This window comes from Colletotrichum spaethianum, assembly GCF_022836535.1.
Source record: "Colletotrichum spaethianum MAFF 239500 DNA, contig43, whole genome shotgun sequence".
In the NCBI taxonomy this organism is placed as follows: Eukaryota; Fungi; Ascomycota; class Sordariomycetes; order Glomerellales; family Glomerellaceae; genus Colletotrichum; species Colletotrichum spaethianum.
This window is the reverse complement of record NW_026054813.1, coordinates 254,897-271,662: the sequence shown is the minus strand read 5'-3', so window position 1 is coordinate 271,662 and position 16,766 is coordinate 254,897. Positions and strand designations below refer to the sequence as shown.

At 49.6% G+C, this 16,766-nt stretch overlaps 5 protein-coding genes across 5 annotated transcripts; 3 read left to right on the top strand and 2 right to left on the bottom strand.

The window, feature by feature from the left end:
- Positions 1-919: 919 nt before the first annotated feature.
- ColSpa_11218 (putative transporter) lies at positions 920-2,521 on the top strand (the record flags this gene model as incomplete). The annotated part of the gene is made up of 1 exon (XM_049277430.1): positions 920-2,521. One exon carries the CDS (start codon positions 920-922, stop codon positions 2,519-2,521), a length of 1,602 nt encoding a protein of 533 aa, XP_049133387.1.
- Positions 2,522-3,361: 840 nt separating this feature from the next.
- Positions 3,362-4,129, bottom strand: ColSpa_11217 (uncharacterized protein; the record flags this gene model as incomplete). The annotated part of the gene is made up of 1 exon (XM_049277429.1): positions 3,362-4,129. One exon carries the CDS (start codon positions 4,127-4,129, stop codon positions 3,362-3,364), a length of 768 nt encoding a protein of 255 aa, XP_049133386.1.
- Positions 4,130-6,231: 2,102 nt separating this feature from the next.
- On the bottom strand, positions 6,232-6,630 carry ColSpa_11216 (itaconate transport protein; the record flags this gene model as incomplete). The annotated part of the gene is made up of 1 exon (XM_049277428.1): positions 6,232-6,630. The coding sequence occupies one exon, from the start codon at positions 6,628-6,630 to the stop codon at positions 6,232-6,234; it is 399 nt and encodes a 132-aa protein (XP_049133385.1).
- Positions 6,631-7,792: 1,162 nt separating this feature from the next.
- ColSpa_11215 (uncharacterized protein) lies at positions 7,793-8,481 on the top strand (the record flags this gene model as incomplete). The annotated part of the gene is made up of 2 exons (XM_049277427.1): positions 7,793-8,268; positions 8,394-8,481. The coding sequence occupies 2 exons, from the start codon at positions 7,793-7,795 to the stop codon at positions 8,479-8,481; spliced, it is 564 nt and encodes a 187-aa protein (XP_049133384.1).
- Positions 8,482-9,301: 820 nt separating this feature from the next.
- On the top strand, positions 9,302-10,367 carry ColSpa_11214 (uncharacterized protein; the record flags this gene model as incomplete). Its single annotated transcript, XM_049277426.1, has 2 exons — positions 9,302-9,374; positions 9,427-10,367. 2 exons carry the CDS (start codon positions 9,302-9,304, stop codon positions 10,365-10,367), a joined length of 1,014 nt encoding a protein of 337 aa, XP_049133383.1.
- Positions 10,368-16,766: the final 6,399 nt, after the last annotated feature.

Genomic DNA, 16,766 nt, shown 5'->3' with positions numbered 1-16,766 from the left:
GTCAAGGATGTGACTGCTGAGGCAACCCACATTCTGACTAATTGCACTAGTGCTGGCCCGCATTACCTGTCTCAAGGGTATCAAACAGCCTACCTGGCTCACTTCTATGGCCAACTTGCGCCTCATACGTGGTATGTAAACCTGAAGAAGTGTCGATCAGATTCTCCTCCTCATGCGGAGAGGGAAACATGCCCCATGGGATGGCCCGATAATACCCGCTCGAGCTAGAAGGGTGTTCATGCAAGCTTATCGCGACTTCGTTGTCTACGATAATTAGGCGCATGCTCCATTCCTCACCTCGAGCTGATGGCGACTAGTTGGAACCAGGTCTTGTCAAAGCATTAGCTGACCTGCCAAGAATTGTTGTTTTATTTCAATTCCTTTTCCCGACTGCTTCATCGGCTTCTGTCTGTCAACGAATCCCTCTTCCACTTTATAATCCGGTTCACTGATCGGCGATGGCTAGGGACTTTTGACGAACCATCACAACAATAAGCCGGGTTTGTGGGGCCAGTTACCTGAAAAGGGCAACTTTGGAGGAGTTGCACCATCGGCGAGACGATGACGTGCTTGGCCGAATAATAAAAATTCTCGAATCTATCCTTGATACGTCGGCTCAGAGTGGAGGCGATGGTCCCTTATCGGATATGCGTGGATTCCGTCAATGAAAAGTTTTAGGATTTACACCTCGCGTATGGATTTGCCCAGCCATGAGTGTTTGAACATCGTTGATGGTGTGCTCGAACGATGGGGCCCATGATGCTATTTTTGCGATTGATAAGAATGTAGCCTTTGCCCTGCACATATCTGGACTGCATCTACATCTGCATTTGCGTCTGCAACCGACGGAAACTTCTTGATACTGCATAGTGTTAGTTCTAATAAGTCGATCTGAGGAGTCCGCGTTTCGATGAATATCATGGCTGATATCGACAAAAAAGGCCCGACGGGGTTACATCCGACTGAGGATACCCTTGGCTCAGACAAGAAACCAACATCAGTCACGTCGGCTACAGCTCCGACGGATGTAAAGTCACCAGACCATGCCACAAGAAATCAGCCAAAGACCGGCGCCGACGCTGCCCTCGAACTGCTCAATGAGACCGGATGTCTGGACCGAACGATCGATCCGGAGCTCAAACAAAGACTCAAGCGCCGTATCGACACCCATATCATGCCTCTGATCTGCATCGTCTACTTCTTGCAGTACATCGATAAGACGGCTATTTCCTACGCCAGTGTGACCGGCATCCAAAAATCCACCGGCCTTCACGGCAACCAGTTCAACTGGGTTGCGTCTATCTTCTTCTTTGGCCAGCTCGCATTCGAGTTTCCCACCATCCGCCTCATCCAGATGTTCCCTCTGGCTAAGTATACCTCAGTTAACGTCACCCTGTGGGGCATTGTCTTGGCTTGTCTTGCGGCATGCAAGAATTATTCTAGTCTTCTCGTCTGCCGGTTTCTTCTCGGCGTCTTCGAGGCTGCGGTTGTCCCAGCCTGGGTTCTCTTTACCTCGCAGTGGTACACCAAGCAAGAGCAGGCCTTCCGTGTCGGCATCTGGTTTTCGGTATGCGGCGCAGCTCAGATGTTTGGCGGTTTCTTCGCATACGGCGTTGCAGTCCACGTTGGAAAAGACCCCAATGCCGCTCTCCGCGGGTGGCAGGTCATCTTCCTGTTTCTCGGCCTCCTAACAGCTGTCGTCGGAATCGCCTTTTGGTTCATCATGCCAGACTCGCCCGCTTCCGCCAAGTTTCTATCACAGGAAGAAAAGGCAACCCATCTGGAGCGCATCCGCGACAACGAGCAAGGTATTGGCTCGCAGCAGTTCAAGTGGTATCACGTCAAGGAGGCTCTGCTAGACACGATGACCTGGCTGTACGCCTTCTGGATTTTCGCGGCGAATATCCCCAACTCCACGGCGACTAGTTTCGGCAACATTCTCGTCAAGGGCATGGGCTACACGAGTGAAGAGTCGTTACTACTTGTGACCCCACTCGGCGCATATGAGATTGTCGCATTGGTCAGTCTGACGTGGTTGGCGATGAAGACAAGACAGCGGCTTTACTGGTGCATCGCCGGGCACATCCCTGCCATCATCGGAGCAATCCTGATGGCGACGACATCAAAGGTACCCGCCTTGATCGGATACTACACTTCAGGCGGTATCCCGATCGGATGGACGACAATTCTGGGTCTCCAGAGTTCCAACGTTGCCGGTTCCACCAAAAAGATCACCGTTGCATGCATTGGCACCATCGCATATACCGTTGGTAATATCATCTCGCCCCAGACTTTTCAAGCCCGAGATGCGCCGAGATATCTGCCTGCCAAGATCTCGATTTGCATCATCTATTTCTTGGTTACAGTGGATCTTTTTGTGATGCGTTGGGTGCTGGATAGAAGGAATAAGAAGCGTGATGCTGAGAAGGCTGCGCTTGGGGACACCTACAAGGTGGAAGAGAATCACGAGTTCTGGGATCTTACGGATCTTGAAAATAAGGAGTTTCGGTATGAGCTCTGATAAAAGGAGGTCAGAGATTCATTCTTACGCAATTGACTCCTAAACCATGTTGTTGGACAACGTCAAAGTAATTACCTTTCCACCACTCGTGTTTCAAATATAGGTCATTGTCGGAATAGCTCGCGCGCTGCTGGAGGCACACGATAATAGGGGTTGACCGTCACTGTATTTGTTGCCGATGATGTTCTAAGTCCTAGATATCTGGCAGATCTGGCCCTTATATAGGCTGGATTCTGCTGACTAATGTACAGGTGGCATTACCGCTTGGATGCGTACGAATGCGTGCGAATCTCTATTCCAACAGTCATCTTTTTTTCTGACCTTGTTAATCGTCTGCATCTTGGTGCCCAGCTGTTTCCCACCTGCTGGCTCTACTCTTCACGTGATCGAGAGCTGGTCTTTGGATGGATGTCCATATGGTTCCCATCGCTCTCTTCTGCTATCTGCTTCTGCAAGCCTCAAGAACATTTCAGTGGATGTGTGCTATACTACTTCCCAGCTTTCGTGGCCATAAATCTGTCTGTCCACATATTGAACCTTCCAGTTTAAGCCAAAGTCGATATTCTGGATGTTGAGGCAGTCCAATCTTTTGGTTGTTGAAATGACACCTCAGGGTCATTGTCAGCCGTTTGGGATCTCTCATGGTGGACCCAGATGTTACTGCGTCACACCATGAATGCATACCGCACAGATAGCATCTCGGGTCGTAAGCACTTGAGCATACAACCCTATCGTAACTGCGTCACACATGTTGGCCACAAGGCAGGACTGTTCCGTCCTGTGCAAGATTTATCAAAGGCTTATTAGTAGACGCGCTGCTTCGCGCCCTTTTTCTTGTATTCAGGGTGTCATAGTTGCGAACGTGGTGTTATCCGTGATCGTTTTCGTTTTGGCCTGTGGGATATCGTCCAAGAGACTGCAATCGCAGTACTTCATTTTCGTAAAAGCGAGAAGCTTTTGTAGAACCGCAAATTCCACTTTCAACTTGATGCTGTATACTATGGCTTTGCTCGTCGTCTGGAAAACGAAAAGTCCCATGTACTCGAGGATGACGAGGCCGGTGTCGAGGAGGAAGACGAGCATGAACATGCTAACGAGGTAGCTCAACAGACTTCGTGCTTCCCTAGCTTTGAACTCGAAAAGACTCTTGAAGTTTCGAAATCCTGCCCTGACGAAAATACCGGTTATGATGGTCTCCTGTACGGTGAATACCATCAAGGAGACTTTTTCGAATATCCTGAAGCGCTCAGTCCATACTGGGTCGTCGCTAGTCCATAACCCAGCGAAGAGGACTGTTTGTGGGATATGGACGAAGATGAAGGACGCACAGATCATTGCCAGAACGAGTCGAATTGTGATGCGATTGTAGACTACGAGGTGTAGCCGCGACCACAAGACAACAGACTGGCCGGTCACCATGCAGTACCAGCCTATGTGGGCAAAGGCTCCAGGTATTGGTGTTCGCGTCGGTTGCAAGAATCGACCTAAACTGCCGCAAGCGTGAAGCAGGATACCAGTGTTTGCTACCAGCATACTCCAGAAATACCGCCCCCACCGTCGTTGGAACGTCGTGAAAATGAGGACGTAAATCTCGAGGACATTGTACATGCCGGCCGTTGCTAAGCATGTGATCGCGATTGCTTCAGCATCCGACAAGTCTTGACCTATTGCCCCCTGGACCTGCGCCATTGCTCAAGGCGAGGTGGCCAGCGTGACCGGCTGCTTCGTATGAAGTCGTAACTCGATGTGGTGTTGTTTGCTCTGCTCCCCCAACTGCGATCTTGAGCAACGTTTGTGCTCTTCATTCGATCCCAATTGAATGGTAGATTTATTGAGCGGGGCCGCAAAGTGGATGGCAGGATCACGGTGGTTTTCATAGGTTTCAAAGGACGCCATCATTACCTAGCTCCGCCAGGCCTAAGACTTGGGACTACAACAAGGTTCGTCCAATCGAGTCCTTGAAACGTTCTCCTGTTTAGTCACCAGCAGCACAAGGCAAGTTTAGGAGCGTACTCTCGGACTTTGGGTGCTCTCAGCTCACCCAGCTGTCTGTGCTAAGCGCCACTTATACCAGGCGGGGACCAAGCGGAAGGGATTACCCTAACGCACAGTCTCTTGCTGCTGCGATGATGCTTCAGTTTTGCCGGTTTGGTCACAGAGTTTGACGGTCTGACTTCTACGCTAACAGATATTTCTGCTTGATGTATCGGATAGGTCTGTCAAACCTCGGTTGGTAACAAAGGCGCCATACATCGGTTTCTATGTTGAACACGCCGCAAAGTAGGTAACACTCGTAGTGAGGTCGGAAGATGTGGACATAATGCACGGAATTTCAGTACGGTGGTTCTGGGCATCATTGAGCCGGCCTGGTGATTTTCATGCGAACAAAAGCCTTTCGATGGGATGACCCAAAGTAATCTGGCCACATCGACAGGCACGTGGCATTGATGATCTCTTCTAGACTTCTTCGTTTTGCGCCTTTTCGTCCTCTTTTGAGGCAATGATGACCACAACATAGACCGCAGCGGCAGAGAAGAAGACAAATAATGCAGTGATTGTACTGAACCAACCCACTCCAATGCTCTCTATGGCCGGTAAACACACGGCAGTACCTACAGCTGCGATGGCATACCGAAAGAAGTAGTTTCCGGCTATGTAGAGATTGTGTCAGTCACTGCAACGGTAAACTTTGCGGAGATCCGAACACCTACATATTACTTCTGCGCTGCGTCCTTTGAGTACATCCAGGCAGTACGTGTTTATGCTAGGAAAAGCGATAACTTGGGCGAATCCCTGAACAAACATGCAGATTATGGGAAGCGGAATACCTCCTTTTTTCTTTTCGATGGCCCAGCCGTAAATAATGATGCAGACTGGAATCACGGCTCCCATAGCCACAAAAGAGCTGCGAAGACGGTCTTCAGGTATGCGCTTGCCCCTCCGCTTGATCCAAAGTTTGACAGTACGATCCGCCCACCGGCCCCCAGCATATGTACCGAAGAAGAAGCCACATCCCGGGGCGAGGAAGAATAGGCCCGATTGGAGCGGTGACGTGAGGTTAAACCTGGGGTTGATAACATATCGGATAGGGGTCAACAGGGCCTGCATGTTCCACACCAAAGCCGCAGCTGCAATTCCCTGTATTCGCACGGTTAGCCTCCAAGCAGAACTAATGATAATGATATAGTGGTAGGCTCACCGCCACAAGTAGCTTCGGAATCAGCAACAGGGCAAGTACGCGGAAAGGATTCGCCCATTGCCACACCTGCGCAACTTTGGCTCTGAAATTTAGACCTTTCAATTCGTCTGCTCGTCTTCGATGGCTTGTTTCTGGCAGAAATGATACTGCAAGAATTGCAGTGAGTCCACCGAGGGCCGACTGAAACCAGAACAGTGTCCGCCAATTGTGGAAGGTGACGATGACGCCGCCTATAAAGGGTCCGAAAGATTGCCCTATTAAAGTGCCATTGAGAAACCATGCCAAGGCGGTCCCTCGTTCAGTTGGTTTATAGATGTCACTGATGCAACTGGAACCAAGGACGAGATAAGCCGATCCGGTGAAGGCTGATAACAGTCGGAAGACGAAGAACGCCGCAAGGTTTGGGGATAGTGCAGTGCCCACACAAAAAGCAAGGAAGGTAGAAGCTGAAATAATACATGGCTAGCAGGGATCAGGTAAGTGAAAATTGCTAACTTAGGGTAAATGTGCTTTAACATACCCATTTGCGACCGTAAACTTGGCTTATGGGACCCCAGAAGAGAGTGCTGATACCCATGAAAAGAATGTAAACGGCATTGCTGACGTTAATAATGCTGCCCGTAGTATTCAGATCTGCTGCAATCTCAGGTATGGCGGCTAAGAGCAGCAGCGAAGATATAGTTGAGGCAACACCGCCACACGCCACAACGGCGGTAACGAGTCGTTTCCGGGATGGTTTGAACTTGCTGTAGATGGCGTCGGTGTCATGACGGCTTAGACCCGCATCATCATCGACTGCAGGCAGAATGCTAATATTCTTCTCGGCATTGGACGTCGTCAATGCCAAGTCTGGAGAACTGGGGCGGCCTCCACCGATCGGTTCGGGCTTCTCACTCTGTTCCCAGGACATAATGGATTCTTGCCTTTTTGGGACAGAAGGCTAAATAGCTCGGTTCAATCATGTGGGGAACGGGCAGTAAGAGCTGCAAGAAGAGTTGGTCAGTCTCTTCATGCTAGCGAACAAAACATTTGGGGGGGCGAGTCGAGTTTTTCACCATTTGATTGACTAGATTTTCGGCAAGAAGCCACGGTTGGCCGACGGCATTTCTTCATATCCCCCCATCAGAAACGCCCAGGATGTTCCTCTTGAGCTTACTTATCCGAAGTCGGTGACTGGCCCAAAGATCAACATCCAGAGTAGTCCACCAATCCCCACAGTCCTTGGCTCTTGATTTGCCTAACACAGAAGCTGGGATTGCCGGCTGAGTGGAATTCCCCGCAATTGTGAATTGGTCTCTGTGAAACTTACGACTGAGTTCTTGCTTCGGACATCTTCCGAGGACTCGGTATGGCCAACTGAGGGGGGATGGTGATGCAATCATACACGGCTCGGCAGGGGTTCGTAGATCGCGGCGCCCCCAGTGCTCCGAGATCGGCCGGGTCCGAAACAAGACCCGCTCGGTCTCCGACAGTCAGAAGCCGAGATCGGTAACTATGAGGGTCGCCGGCTTGGCACTTTGCCGGGCTTGGTCCCGATCGCCCGGGACATCTGACACCAATACAGATTGTTAGGCCGGTGTCTGCTGGACTTATAAGGCTATTTGGTTAACACAAATGGTTGGCGGAAAAGAACGCATCCGGCTCCTCTAAAAGGTCCAAAGAAACCCAATAAAAGAGGTAGGTACGTCCAATCGTTGAACAGGCTTAGACATGTTCAATTATATGTTAAAAAGTCTTGAACCCGGCGATATTGACATATCGAGAATCCTATGTGCATTATCACGTTTTGATTGGACTGATCTTTTTTGGCGGCTCAAACGTGGGTGTGCTGAGCACTTTTCAATATCAGTTACGTGGCCATATTCGGTACAATGATGTCCCGCCGTGGCTCACTGAGCCGGCCTGCATGGGTCCAGGTGGGGTTGTGCTTGGGGACTATTCATTGAGGGGACCAAAGATAGCAATGATTCGGGGAAACTTTCATCCTACTGTTCTAGTCTAGCACTAACAACCGTATTCTCTTCTTCGTTGGCGAGCTGCATCACCCAAGCACTTACACAACTCGCAAAACGATGGACAAGGGGACAGGTGCAGCCAATGACACGCAAGCTCCTAGCTCAGACGACCTCACCGCCGCCCTCGAGCTCGACTTTATCGCCTCCAAATTCGTTAACAACAACAATTTCGACATTACAACCTTCAATCCTCATCATGATGAGCTCAATTACGACATCCAGAATCCAGAGCCTGGAAACATCTTCCGTAACTTCGACATTGAGTCCTTCCATCAAGACGCATTCGATCTGGGTGTTGCCGGGGTTGGAAACTCGGACCAGGAGGTCAGCATGAGTTTCGGCGACAGACAGCCCATGAACGGGGGCTTCGATGAACCGGATGTTCTCATGTTCTCCGAGGTCTTGAGAGATGGCGAACCAATAAGCCACCTGATCAACCAGGGCCAGAATTTCACCACCCAGACCTCCCAGCAGACCTCCCAGCATTCTGATCCGACAACGCCAGCCAAGATCGGAACACGTTTCTCATCTAAGTCATTGCGAGTCCTAAAAACGTGGCTAGCGAATAATAATTATCACTCTTATCCGACAGCTGCAGATATGGAGATGTTACAGCGACAAACGGCTCTCAGTAGGCAACAGATAACTAATTGGCTAGCCAATACACGGAGACGAACGCGGTTCAAAGTACCGCCAAAGCGACCGCCGTCTCCAGCTATCACGTCAGCGAGGGCATCACCAATTGACATTCCCCAAGGCGCCGGTCTGCCTGAAGCCTTGCAAAATCTGAACCCTCTGGAGCGCTGGCAAGTCTCGCCTCCAGAACACGAGCCCGCGTCAGTGTCTGCGATCGCTCAAGCTGTGTCGGGGTTTTCTTCAGACGGCGACGATTTTGCCGACAGATCTTTGACCGACAGTATGCCAGCGAAATCTTTGTACGACCAATCCTCTGCGAGCAGTGCAGGCACGTCGCATTCCAGTAGAAGCTCTGCCAACTCGGCATATTCACACAACTCTCGTGCTTCGCCAAGGTTGTTTGATCCCCTGGGGAAGACTGCTGTCAAGCGAAGACGACGCAGAGCACTTGCCAAGAGGCCTGACTCAAAAGCCGCCACTACACTCTTGCAGACAGCAAATACCTACCAATGCACATTCTGTACTGAAACTTTCAAGACGAAACACAACTGGCAGCGCCACGAGAAGTCGCTGCATTTGTCTCTTGAACGGTGGGAGTGCGCGCCAAATGGACCCACGGTACCCGACGCCAGTGGACAGTTAATATGTGTCTTTTGCAGCGAATCCAACCCCGACAAACGGCACCTCGAAAAACACAACTACCAGGCGTGTAAAGACCGTCTATCAGAGGATCGTACGTTTTACCGGAAGGATCACCTTCAGCAACACTTAAAACTAGTGCACGATGCCAAATTCTTACGATGGCCTATGGGGGAATGGAAATACGAGAGCGAGGTGATACGATCTCGATGCGGTTTCTGCGGCTGGTCGATAACCACTTGGAATGACCGCATCGATCACCTGGCGGAACATTTCAAGGATGGGAAGACGATGGCTGATTGGCATGGAGACTGGGGGTTTGACAATAACGTGCTTAAGATGGTCGAGAACTCAATGGCCCCTTGTAAGTGCCTTTTCTAGTAGCCGAGGACAGGAAGCTAACAAATCTCGTCTAGACATGATTCACATGGAACGCTACTCGCCGTGGCCATTTACGACGAAGCAGGGTGTACCAGAAACGCCGCCGAACGCGTTCGAACTGATTAAGCTGGAGCTCGAACACTTCTGCGCCGAGCACCAGAACACTAAGGACCAGATGCCTACCAACGCGGAATTACTTTACGAAAGCTGCTGCGTGATCTTCGGGTGCGACTCGGTATCGTTTTCAAAGAGACCTGCAACCTCAACGCAATCCTGGTTGCGCGACTTGCTCATGTCATCCGAGTCGATCGTGCAGCAAGCACGTATCCGGCCCATGAAGGACAATTCGAAGTCCAGGTTCACGTACCTTAGCATTAACGGGAAAGCAAATATCTTTGAAGCGTGCAGCTTGGAGGAGCAGCTTCTGAGCTATGTGGATATTTCGAAGCTGATCGAGCCTCAAATCTCGGACGAGGAACTCCAAAAAGAGGCCTGCAGCATTGTGGAACGCATGGAGGCCTCTTCACCTCATCCATCCGAAATCTTTGCAAACTTCCTGATCAGTCTCATTAATGGTTCGGATCATTGGCTAGCAGCTTTTCGCCATCGCGCGAACCTTCCCTCCTCAAGCCTCTACAGTCCGCCGTATCATGAGACGCAGAGGCAAGGAGTGGCAAAATCCGACACGGCTGTCCCCAATATTAACCCTACAGGAAACTCTTTCACCGCATCGGATCCGACACAGCCGATCAGTAATCCAGATGCCACCGCCTTCGGGCCATGGTCTGGCACGAAAGACGGAAAAGCCGCGGCTCCGTCTACTTTCTTCGTTAACGAGGACAATTGTTACCGCAAACTGGTTAGGGAGTTGACCCGGTTTGTGACTATCACAACCTCACCGCGAAATCCCAACAGGCGCATTCCTACTGATGCCGAGCTCCAGCATCAGGCGCGCTGGATCTCGTTTGAAGAGTAAGTATTGAACTTCGGCGTCATGTTTGCATGTTGGCAAGTGTTCTAATGCTGATGCGCTTTGAACCCCTTAGCGACGATCCATGGAATCAAACCCCGGCCGACAATCCAGATTGGCTTCGAGACTTCAAGCGTGAAATGAGTATTCCGGACGATGCACAAAGCCAAACCAAGCGGTGATCTTTATGTCTTTCTAAGAATTTTCAAGTGTGGCTATCCAGTAGATCCGGAAGAGTCAATGAGAATTGTACAGACAAGCGGCTCTAGAGATATTTTTAGTTAGTAATCCAAGATAAAATCATGTAACACTCGTATAGCCAATCATAGACCCCGCAGTCGATGCAGCGATGTCGGTGAGGACATGTGCGCCCTTCGCTGTGGGCAAAGTTGGATTACTTGGAGGGCGTAGGGAGCATTTCACATGATTCTTAAGGGTCCTCGATATATCCTGCCTCCCCACGGCATTAGGGCATGATCAACGCAACACGCGCTGCTTTTGGTGTGTGTCCTTGTTCCAAGCATAACATGCCCGCAGCGCAAGTATGCTACAAAGAGCTTATCGTTGTGTATCCCAGCTTGCATCCATTTGCGAAACGGCCTTAAAATCAGTCTGATCAACCTCTGATGCTGCCGGAGATGTCCATAAGCTGAACTCTTAGCATATCAACCAGCCTGAAATCTGCGCCGAGTGCCCTTCGGTTGGAAGCACTATCCGGCGTGGGTCGGCCAAGCTGTCCAAAGGCTGTTTCCACCAAGAGCCATGCGGCGACGACGAAATGCCGGCGAAACGAAACCCAGCAGTAGGACTGGGCCCGGCCGCCGCCAAACAGCGCAACCATGCATTGAGGCTCCAGCTTCGACTATAATTCAAGGCCCGAAAAGCGTTCATCGTTAGCCCCAAATGTCCTGTAGCCAACTTTGCGGGTTCTTGCCGCTCGACTTCGTATTCTTTGGGTATCTAGTTTGGATAGCGACTAAATACATATGGCTGCTGGGAAATGATGGGCTTGCCGTTTGCCCGTAAGCCTGTTTTGTCCATATCTTCATACTAACGATCCATTGGCTCAGACTTGGATGCCCCGCACAAAATAATTGGTCCGTCAGACCCCCCAAATTTGGTCCTCATCCACTCGCTCAGATTGCGTCGCCAGTTCTCATCTTCAGTTCCAGCCATTATAGCGTTCACATTTGGGGTATCCGTATGCTTCCTTCCATCAAATACCGCATCAATCTCCTCCAGGGTTTTGCCCTTGACTTCAACCCAGTACCACCAGATAAAAATGAAGAACAATATGTTCCACGATCCGTTAATAATGAACAGCCAATGTCCAATGGCATCCAACGCCGCCGGGAAAACAAAGTTGCCCGCGATACCACTGGCACAAATAATGAAACTAAACATGCTCATGCCCTTAGCTCTTATGCGGAAATAAAGCATCTGTGCAGGGACAAGAAAAAGAACCGGGATCCACCCGAAAGAGAAGGAAATCGAAAATATAAATATACCAGAGACAGTAGCCCAGATACCAGGGGTGTAAGTAGTGTCTCCGTAAAATTTGGTTAGAATGCCGATCATGAACAACCCGATCGTGACTCCAGCAGTGCTAATCAGTGTGACAGATTTAGTCCCCCACCTATCCGTATAGTAACTGCCGATGATCGAGACGATTAAAGAGCTTGCATTAAGCCCCACGTTCTGCATTGTTAGCTCCAAGAAACCTTGCCTACAAGATCTATGACAATGCTTACCACAAGCAGTTGTGAACCTTCATCGCTCACTCCAGCGTTACTGAGCATTTTACCGATGTTATACATGACGAAGATGTTCCCAGTAAGCATTGAGAACAAGGCGCAGGTAGCAGTGATGATGAGCCTCTTTCTGGCGCCTCGGTTTCGGAATGCCTCCTTGCTTGACATCGGGTCCCGTTCGTACTCGATAGTTTCGCAGATTTGTCGGAATTGAAGCCGCACTATATCGTTTCTCGTATTTCCATTTGAATTGACCTGGGCTAGTACTCTCAGAGCTTCTTCTGGGCGTCCCTGATCAACCAACCAACGTGGACTTTCGGGCATCCAAGGCAGTAAGGAAATACACCATAACCCCCAAAAGCCCTGAACAAGACTTGGTAGCCGCCAGGCCCAAGTGTTATCGAATCTGAAGGATGAGTATGTTACGCCCGCAGCAGCGAGGGCGCCTACGTAGAAGAAGTCGTCGAACAAAGCCAACCCCCATGCACGCTGCTCCCATGGTAAAGTCTCGGCCAAATAGGCGGAACCGGAGATGACCGAAGCCGTCGTGCCAAAACCGATGAGGATCCGGGCAATGCAGAACATAGCGATGTGCTGTGAAGCCCCTTGTAAGATAGCGGCGAACACTGTGATCATGGCCGACCAAAACAGACCGAAACGACGGCTATACACATCTGTTATCCAACCCCAACAAAGGCACTACAGTCTCGTTAGTTACGAAAATAACCCAGTGCTGGTGGTAATTTTGTGTAGCAATTGTCGTCTGAGACGCGGAATACAAGAGATAAAGAGCAATTTGATGTGGAGGAAAGCAGTCGAGAAGACACTTACAGATAGAGCTCCTCCAACATAGTTGGTCGCGATGTTGAGAGAACGGGTAGCTGTCGATAGCTGAAAGTAGTCGGTATACTGTGGTAGAATGTTCATGCTGCCCATCATTGCCCCGTCATAACCCTGCATCTGAGAGTGGACATACAATGTAAGCTGCATTCACATGAGGGGGATCTTGAGGCCCTTACAGTTGCGGTGATCAAAGTACAGGCCAGTAGCAATGCAACATTTCCTTTTTTGGATTTCGGCTGCCATGTGGGCGCTCCGAAGGGAAGAATATTCCCTTTGAACGTAAAGTGGAGGCATGATAGCCACATGTCTCTTCCTCAAGGTAAGAGATATCTGAGCATGAAGCTATCGCCGTTGGTTCTTTGATGGTCAACAGTCCGTTAGACGCTCGTTTGCTGTGAGAAAACGCGTTCAAACTTGAGGGGTTTGAGCGGGGATGTTAGTTGTACAGCAACCGCGGATATGATTGTGCCGCACCCCCACTCTTTTGAATTCAACAAACTCCTCATCGACAAACTTAAAACTTTATCGTCAGGAGGAACAGGCGGTAAGGGAAAGAGTGGTTACGGAACGGATGATATTAAATAGATGGGTAGGATAGCTGACTAGAAGGTGTTTACAACCGCCATGGCCTAGTGACTAATGACACGGGGCGCACCATTTGAATCCAAGCTGAATATCAGAGATTACCAACGGCGTTGTTCGTACACTACCAAGCTGGTGACAAAAAAAGTGATACATAGAATCAGACTCCCCCGCCCACGGCCTTCACAACAGTACCAGCGACGTCTTCAATATTCGGAATGTGTCTGGTGGAAAAAGACATTTGTACACAATCAAACTCTATCCAAGTTTTCCCGGAATTTGGAAAGAAGAGCTCGGGTCTCCGTAGAAGTATTCCTAGGTGAAGTAGGGGACTAGTAGCAATTGGGGTGTTGTGTGTATCACTTTTTTTGTCGACCGCTTGACTACGAAGGTTTCTAAGAGACTCGCTGCTTGCCTAGCCTGTTTCATGTCCTTTCCTAGCCACAGCCCAGAGTCCATTGTCTCGGCCTGTGTTGACGTCAAGACCCTTTGTTTGCTTGGTGCCTCCACAGGTGCGACAACGATGCGCACTAACGAGGTCGGAGGTCCGCCAGCTTTTGAGACCAGCTCTCCCAGCGAATTAGAAGTGTTGACCTAACCCAAATCGCCACTGTGTGTATAGGCAATCCCATGGGACCGCCACTCCGAAAGGGCAGGGTTCGGGGAGCTTTCTGTCTGATCCCTACCTCCTATGTCGCCCACAATGCCCGCTTCACTCTGCTCGTTAGCAATCTCTGGTATTTGACTCACTGTATGGAAGAAATTCTCCACTCAACCTTTAGTGATGCAGAATGACTCTGTTCAATTGTCTGCCAATAAGTTATTCGTCACAACATTAGAGCTTGAGTTGATCCACTATATGATCGGTTGTACTACTAGAAATCAGATCTAAGAGTCATGGAAAGTCTACAAGTAGGAAAAATAACAAGATGAATGAGTAGCAGCCTGTATATTCTGACGGGTGTCAACGACAGCTGCAAGAGCCCAAGTTCACCTCACTCAAGCAGCTTCCAATCCTGAGTTATCTCAAGGGGAAAGATAGGAGCATCATGATGAATTGAAGTGAGTTCATAGCTGATTTTCGTATATGAGAGAATCCGACATACTAAACTCACAGGCTCACACTGAAGCTTTGCGCCATCTGCAACCCGGGGATTGATTACACAGTTTTGAGATGGATACCAGGATTCTATCTGACAATTATCATTTTCCGAGTAGTTCTCACCTGCTGTGTCAATCTGACTCTGGTGATGCTGGCGAGAGGCTTAGCCGCACTTCCACAATCTGCCAAAGCCACCCCATTAAGGACACACCTGCGATGTGAAAAATCATCGATATTTCGGAGCATGGATAGAAAGTCATCGTTGCGGTTTGACCTCGTAGTTTGCTGTTGAAGAATGTCGGCCTTATTCCAACTTATCTTCAATTGAAGGCTTGGTAGCTTTGACATATTTGTCACAACTAGTTTCTTGGTGTCTCTTTGAACATAGCTATGGTTTTTCTTCCGTTTCTGGAAATAGGGAAAAGATACCAAGCGCAGTCCAGATCCGGTTGATACGAGAATTAAGGTATCCCTTCTGAGTCAAGATGGTAGCTCTGTGTATTCACTTACAAGATCGTTGCGCACTAGGTTAAGAAGGAGCTAGCTTGAGTCTAGAACGCCGCTGAACGGGTGTGAAGGCGCCGAGCTGCAGTAATTTTTCATGATACGCACTGGAAGAATATGGTAAGAATATGGTAAAACTTAAGGCGAAGCAAGACAGCTTGACCAATAATGATTATCTTGGCGCCTCCAATTAAGCCAAAACGAAAGTCGCCACCCAATGTACTTGGCTAATCGGTGGAATCGGGTGGAACTGTTCGAAATGTTGGACAGGCACCTCGGGTGGCAAAAATCAGCGCCGGGATTTGTATGGTAAAGGTATAGGAAAGCGGCGCTGGTTTTTGTCATCCGAGTGACAGGCAGATAAACCGAGGAGAAACAGCTTGGGTGGCTCAGTTCAGTAGCAAAAACCTTGCATGAACCTAATTTGCCAGCACGTGCATATACCTGAAAGGCCTTCGACATGACGCCGCCCATAGATTACAGGGTACTCTTCTCTCCCAGCAAGGTCTGTTGGCGTCTGTCGGCTTAGTATCTGAGAAGACCATTTTGAGACTAATTTATCACTATGAATATATTTAAAGACCTACGAAATCGGACCAAGTGAACATGAAGATGGATTGGATTGGTACAGGAGGCGGTGTAGCGGAGGACCTGGAAGGCATCCATATACTTATGACACAATCATGAGACATCATGAGTTCTCCCAGTCAAACACAAACATCATTTCGAACCCAATGTCGCTTGGATGGAAAGATGCAGAATACAGAGCTTCGTGCAGTAATTGGGGATCCAAGACAGCGAGAGGTGTCACACTGATCACCATCAACCAGGCACACCGACGAAACACAGCTGGCAGCCCCACAGGCCACAAACTACCGAGGCCTTCTTAACCTTCGAAAACGATACCACCCACAAAGTTTGTATCTTCCATGGCGCCAAAGGAACATCCTGCGCCGGATTTGACCTTCACAAAGTCGCCAAGTATGAACCCGAGCCCAGAGACGAAAGTTACGAGTGTCACGAAGGTCTAATCATTAACACATCCCACCACGTTCAGGGCCGAAACATAAACACATCGGGCCCTCGCGCGCGCAAACCAAACGGCTCGTCATCTGTGCGATAGCCGAATACGCCATTGCTTGTGTTCTCGAACTGTCTTGTCCCGGAGACGTCCATATTGCCGAAGAGGGCGCGATATTTGGGGTCTTCCATCGACGCTTCTGTGTGTCTCTCATTGACGGCGGCACGGTCCGGCTGCAGGCTGTTGTGGGCCTCGGTAGGGCTTTGGATGTAATCCTTACCGGTCGCGGGGTAACGGCGCAAGAGGCAGTGCAAATAGGTCTTGCGAACAGGGTTGTACCCAACGAAAGAGCGTTGGAAGAGACCACCGAGATTGCAGACCAGCTGTGACTTTTCCGCAGAATTGCATGAACACGAACAGAACGATCTTTTACTACTCAACTTAGGATGCCGCTTCTTTCGGGGAAGCTTTGCCAAATGAATTCAACCAGGAATTCAGGTAATCAGCAAAGAGATCGTTAGGTGTCCTACGTTGTTCTGTGTTAGGGCAGGACGACATGGCAGCTTCGAAAAGCCACATTTCTGAATTGTCAGTTAATTCAT